At 41.5% G+C, this 5,671-nt stretch overlaps 1 protein-coding gene across 1 annotated transcript in view; it reads right to left on the bottom strand.

Annotated features, from left to right (window-relative positions):
- The window catches only part of LOC109484407 (dual oxidase maturation factor 1-like), an 11,526-nt gene that overhangs the window by 1,568 nt on the left and 4,287 nt on the right, over positions 1-5,671 (bottom strand). Inside the window, exons 5-7 of the mRNA XM_019787654.1 lie at positions 2,836-2,989; positions 1,786-1,997; positions 606-737 (exon numbers count right to left, since the gene is read on the bottom strand). Of these exons, the coding sequence (XP_019643213.1) occupies positions 606-737; positions 1,786-1,997; positions 2,836-2,989 (498 nt within the window). The remainder of the gene's footprint in view (positions 1-605; positions 738-1,785; positions 1,998-2,835; positions 2,990-5,671) is intronic.

Raw genomic sequence — 5,671 nt, 5'->3', positions numbered from 1 at the left:
ATCTAAATGTCCAAAAATTTTCTTTAAAAGATTTACAGTTACTAGTGAATTCTTTTATCAGTGACAACTTTGGAAGGATAAGGATACTAACCTCAAATTTTCGATGGCAATCAGTCCATCTTGTTCACAGAGTGGCCTAATCTCGCGAGAGCGCGAGACTAGGCCCGAGACTTGCATCGGTCTGCCGGGCCCTGTTGCCTCCCTCCGGAGTAAGGGTAAGTAAGTCTTAGGGATCCTTATCCTTCCAAACTTGTCACTGATGAAAGAATTCACTAGTAACTGTATCTATACGTAACAAATGAATCTCTTCAACGATATTCTTTAAAAGATGAACTGATTTGTAGCACCAGTCGGCCTGGAATCGTAGAAAACTGTTCACTTTATGTCTTATTTTCCCTTTGAAATCCTCTCAAAAACACAGGACATGCCAGTTCAGAAGTTTCAATATTGACCACTTGGTGGGGAACATGCCCCCGGATCCCCCTAGGAACCTCGCGCCTACAAGGCTCACTGGTCCCTCAGAACCCCCCCCCTCCCTTCAAAATCCTGGCTACGGGTATGTAACTGTTCTATCGTGTAGCATTCCAATGATGATTCGTTCTTACCTTTAGTTCCAGACGTCTTGACGGTGTAATACTCGTCAGGGTCGGACCCTACGGAGAAAAACGTAGACGTGACGTCAGGAAAACGGAGGTCCAGAAACAAGATGGCGGCTCCCAGCACCAGAGTCACGGAGCCTGGAACGATAATATGAATATGTGGAAGTCAGATATTGATGAAATAAAAGACCCTTATTGTACATTTTTGTTCATTGCGAACTAAATATAGGTCACGGCAAATAGCGATGGTAGACTAAAATATATCTATAGTAAAACTACATGTACAGGTTCTGCTTCTTCTCGCTTCTAAAGACAGTTGATGTAGGAACATATGTGGAGCTTATCACTCACTCAAAGAATGGAGCTTATAGTACGAGGATTATAAGCTCCATATATTCTTACATTCACAACTGTCTTAATGTACAAGCAAATCTCTAATTGCGTGAATGCTATTGTATAATCCAAATCTCAAGCAAATTTCAAGTTTTACCGTTTTGGCGTGGTGAGCATAGTCAAATGAGAAAAAAAGAAAAAAACAGAGATTGCACAGCTTCAAAAACATCTAGAGTTTTTGACATTTTACTGCCAGAACTGAAAGACCCTAAACAGTCGGTAAACGGTGCTAACATAATATCCGAGGACGTCCCTAACAGAAGCTACAGGTTTTCAGTTTCACCTGTCAGTGAGTGAAATAAGGAAAGTATATTGTATTTAGATATCTACAAATTAAAACACATCAAGCAAACAAACAAAGACACACGCACACACACACACAAACACCACACACATACACGCACAAACACCACACACATACACGCACACACACACACACGCGCACACACAAATACAAAAGATACATAGACACACACACACACATGAAAACACACGCACTAACCCCAGACACACACACACACACACGAACACCAAAAGACACACAAAAACACTACAGACACACACACACACACACACACACACACACACACACACACACACACACATGGCACACAAACACAAACACTAACACACAGACACAACGACACATAAACACACAGACACAAAAGCACTACAGAAACACACACACACACACACACACACACACACATACATACTCAGACACCCTACCCCCCCAAAAAAACAATACCTCCGTAGCAAAAACGGGGGTAACAAAAAACGTCCCCAGCCTTACCGACGGCCAGGTTGAGCCAGAAGCACCAGCCGTAGTGGAACACGAGCGTCGCGGTTCCCATGGGAACGGCCAGGACCGGCCCGAACCTCAGGAAGTGGAAGATGAGGTTGCCTAGCAACATGACCCCGCCCGTCAGCATCATGAAGTAGGCTCCGTACCGGATAAACATGCAGAACAGGATGTTGGTTAGGATCCACAGGGGGAAGGCAGTCCTGCAAAAACAAACAAACAAACAAACAAACAAATAAATAAACAAACAAACAAACAAAACTGTCAAACAGGTATGCCAACAACATTGAGTCTTTACTTGTAGGTTCGTATCATTATATCTTGTCCGTTATTAGTTATCTCTATCTAATGTTTTTAATCCAATTTACCACCTATCTGTCATTTTAACTTTACTTTCTATGTTACTGAGGTTATTTTGCAAAGGCCACATGTTACACAGAATTCAGCTTCGGCTGCCAGGTGGTAACTGTATTTTTTGCAATATTACATTGGAATCAAGAATTCGGACATCTCATACCTCCAAAAATTTGTAGATGTAAATGTTTTTGAGAAAATACAAAAACCGGAAGGTCTGCTGTAGTACCAATGTAAGCGACCAAGAGGCCCATTTTTGACCTTGATCTTTGCCTTTCTACGGCCTACCAACATACTAAATATCATCACAATCCATAAAGGCATTCCAAAGTTATGCTGATACAAATGTGTGAAAACCCACACACAGACACACACAGACACACACACACGCAGACACACCTACAGATAAATCACAACACCATTTTTCATGGACGTAATAAACCTAGTCTCTACCAGACTAACTACGCTGGCTACATATAGGAGAATATTTGCCAGGGGAGTTCGTCTGCCTTAGGGTTTGACTTCCCGCGACCAGATTCCCCTGGCCAATTTTTCTCTCAATTTTCGCCGAATTCTACGATCCGTATTCCCTTAGAAAGGCCTGGTGGAGGCTAATAAACCACTATATCAAACGTACCACAGCATGGTGAGTGTGTAGTAGCCGTGTGTGTAGTAGTGTGTACGTACCACAGCATGGTGAGTGTGTAGTAGCCGGCCAGTCGGTAGCTGCGGTGCCAGCGGATGTCTTCCCCGTCCAGAGTGAAGTACTCCGCCACCCACAGGATCGGGTACGGCAGGCCCCGGTACTGCGCAGCGCGGAACTCACGGTTTATCAGACTCGCTGAAGGGGAGAGAAATGAATAAATGAATAAATAAAGAATGAATGAATGAATGGATGGATGAATAAACGAATGAATGAGTGAGTGGGTGAGTGAGTGAGTGAGTGAGGGAGTGGAATAGAAAAGTAAGAAGGAGGGAAAGAGGAAACGAAGGAAGGGCGGATGGATGGAAATGAGGATGTAAAGGAGGAGGGGCAAGAGATGGATAGATTGAATGGATGGAAAGAAGGGATGATGGCGGGCAGGAAGGAAGGAAGAATGGATGAAAGGAAGGGAGGATGGTGGAAGAATGGAGGGAAGGAAGAATGGATAGAAGGATGGATGAAAGGAAGGATGGATGATGGAAGGATGGAGGGAAGGAAGGATGGATGAAAGGATGGAGAGGTGGAGGGAAGGAAGAATGGAGGAAAAGAAGGAGGGAAGGAAGGATGGATGAAAGGAAAGGAGGATAGAAGGATGAAGAGAAGGAAAATGGATGGCAAGAAGGAGGAAAGGAAGGAAGGATGGATGACAGGAAAGGAGGATGGATGGAAGGATGAAGGGAAGGAAGAATGGATGGAAAGAAGGAGGAAAGGAGGGAAGGATGGCTGAAAGAAAGGGAGGATGGAAGGATGGAAGGAAGGAAGAATGGATGGATGAAATGATGGGGGAAGGAAGGAAGGAGGGAAGGGTGGAAGATGGAAGGAGGGGAAGGAAGGAGGGAGTGAAGGGAAGATGGAAGTAAAGAAGACCCTTATTGTACATTATTATATATACAGATAGAATATACTCTATAATAAACTGTTTAAACTCATTACAAATACGACATGTCCTTCATCAATGAAGTGTATGAATTATGAAATATGGAAACATAGATACACATAACAAAGCATTTTACGTGGCATTGTAAATACATCGACGTGGAGGTTAATACAATAAATCCTATTCATATGTAACGAAATACATCAATTATGAAATATGGAAACATAGACACACCAAGGACGTTTTCTATTTTTTCACTTTATTTCATTTTATTTTATGAAGATTTACCACCTCTTCAAGATGTCAAACCTGTGACTAGACTGTAATAATTGATAGAACGTCCTTTGATTCACATAACAAGGTATTTTCCACTTGACCTTGTAAATACATCGATGTGAAGGTTAATACAATGAATTGCATGTCTTGTATAACGAAGTACATTAATTATGAAATATGGAAACATAGACACACCAAGGACGTTTTGATAGGAAGTCCTTGGATACACATAACAAAGTATTTTCCACTTGACCTTGTAAGTACATCAATATCAATTGTGGGTATAAATAATGAAATATGGAAACATAGTGTAAGAAACCAGGAGGAGACAGTAGAAACAGATAAAAACCCCTTGGTCCCGGGCCGGATTCGAACTCACGGCTCCCGGGCCACAGTCAGACTCTCTAACTGAGTGAGCTAAAAGGTCTAGACCCGTTTGTCGGATCTGTCGGTAGCGCTTATAAACCCCCCACTGTTACACTACTCCCCCTTTTCTTTTCAAGATTCGTCCTCGAATCTTCCAAATTAGACATCCCTGGAGCGGCACTCTTTGCCAGAACTCCCAGGGCCAGTGTGGGAACCACTGTAAGAACAGGAGGAGACAGTAAAAACCCCACTGGTCCCGGGCGGGGTTCGAACCCACAACCTCCCGGGCCCCAGTCCACAGGCAGACACTCTAACCTCTCCGCTAAAAGGTCTAGACCCGTTTGCCGGATCTGTTGGTAGCGCTTATAAACCCCCCACTGTTACAATAGACATACCAAGGACATTTTGATAGAAAGTCCTTAGATACGCATAACAAAGTATTTTACGTAACGTTGTAAATACATCAATGTGATGATTGATACAATAACTTGCATGTCTTATATCAATAAAGTGCATTCATAAGATATGTAGACACACCAAGGACGTTCTGATAGAAAGTCCTTAGATACACATAACAAAGTATTTTTACGTGGCGTTGTAAATACATCGATGCGAAGGTTGATACAATATATTTCTATGAGAACACGAAGTTCAAGCGCTCAAGAAATATGTAGAGATAACTTCTGATTTTTTTTGGATAGCACCTATCAATTTGAAAACGTATAACTCAATGAAGGAAATAATAGAAAAATGCCTAAAATAAAACAAAACTAGAGTTCCGCGATCTCATACCTTCGCCAAATGATGTTAATCTTTATGGCTGACAAATATAGATTTTTCCCCCTGATTGTGCAGATAGGGTCCTCATTTCCATGAATTATATCAGTCTTTATCATATTCTCAACCAAAAGACAGTCTTATATTAACAAAAGGTGCCATTCTATTATTTCCTCATAAATTATGCAAATAAGGTCCTGATTTAAATACATCATGTTTAATGATGTTTACCTTCACTGAACTTTCAAATACCACAAGTATGAAATTCCAGGCAGTTATCTTTACAGAATTATAACATTTTCTCATTAATTATGCAAATTAAGTCCTCATTTGCATAATCAATATCTGCCTGTGCTTCTCTCCTTCTCAATTACCAAACTCACAAGCTTCAATAGTCCTATCATGGAATGCAGCTGATTTATAGAATATCCCCATAAATTATGCAAATCACATCCACATTTGCATAATTGTCACATAATTACATCAAGCATCATGTAAGCTACGTACATACCAAAAATCACGAC

The sequence above is a fragment of the Branchiostoma belcheri genome, unplaced genomic scaffold, assembly GCF_001625305.1.
Source record: "Branchiostoma belcheri isolate BF01 breed outbred unplaced genomic scaffold, Haploidv18h27 scaffold7, whole genome shotgun sequence".
Lineage (NCBI taxonomy): Eukaryota > Metazoa > Chordata > Leptocardii > Amphioxiformes > Branchiostomatidae > Branchiostoma > Branchiostoma belcheri.
This window is presented reverse-complemented; position numbering and strand designations above follow the sequence as displayed.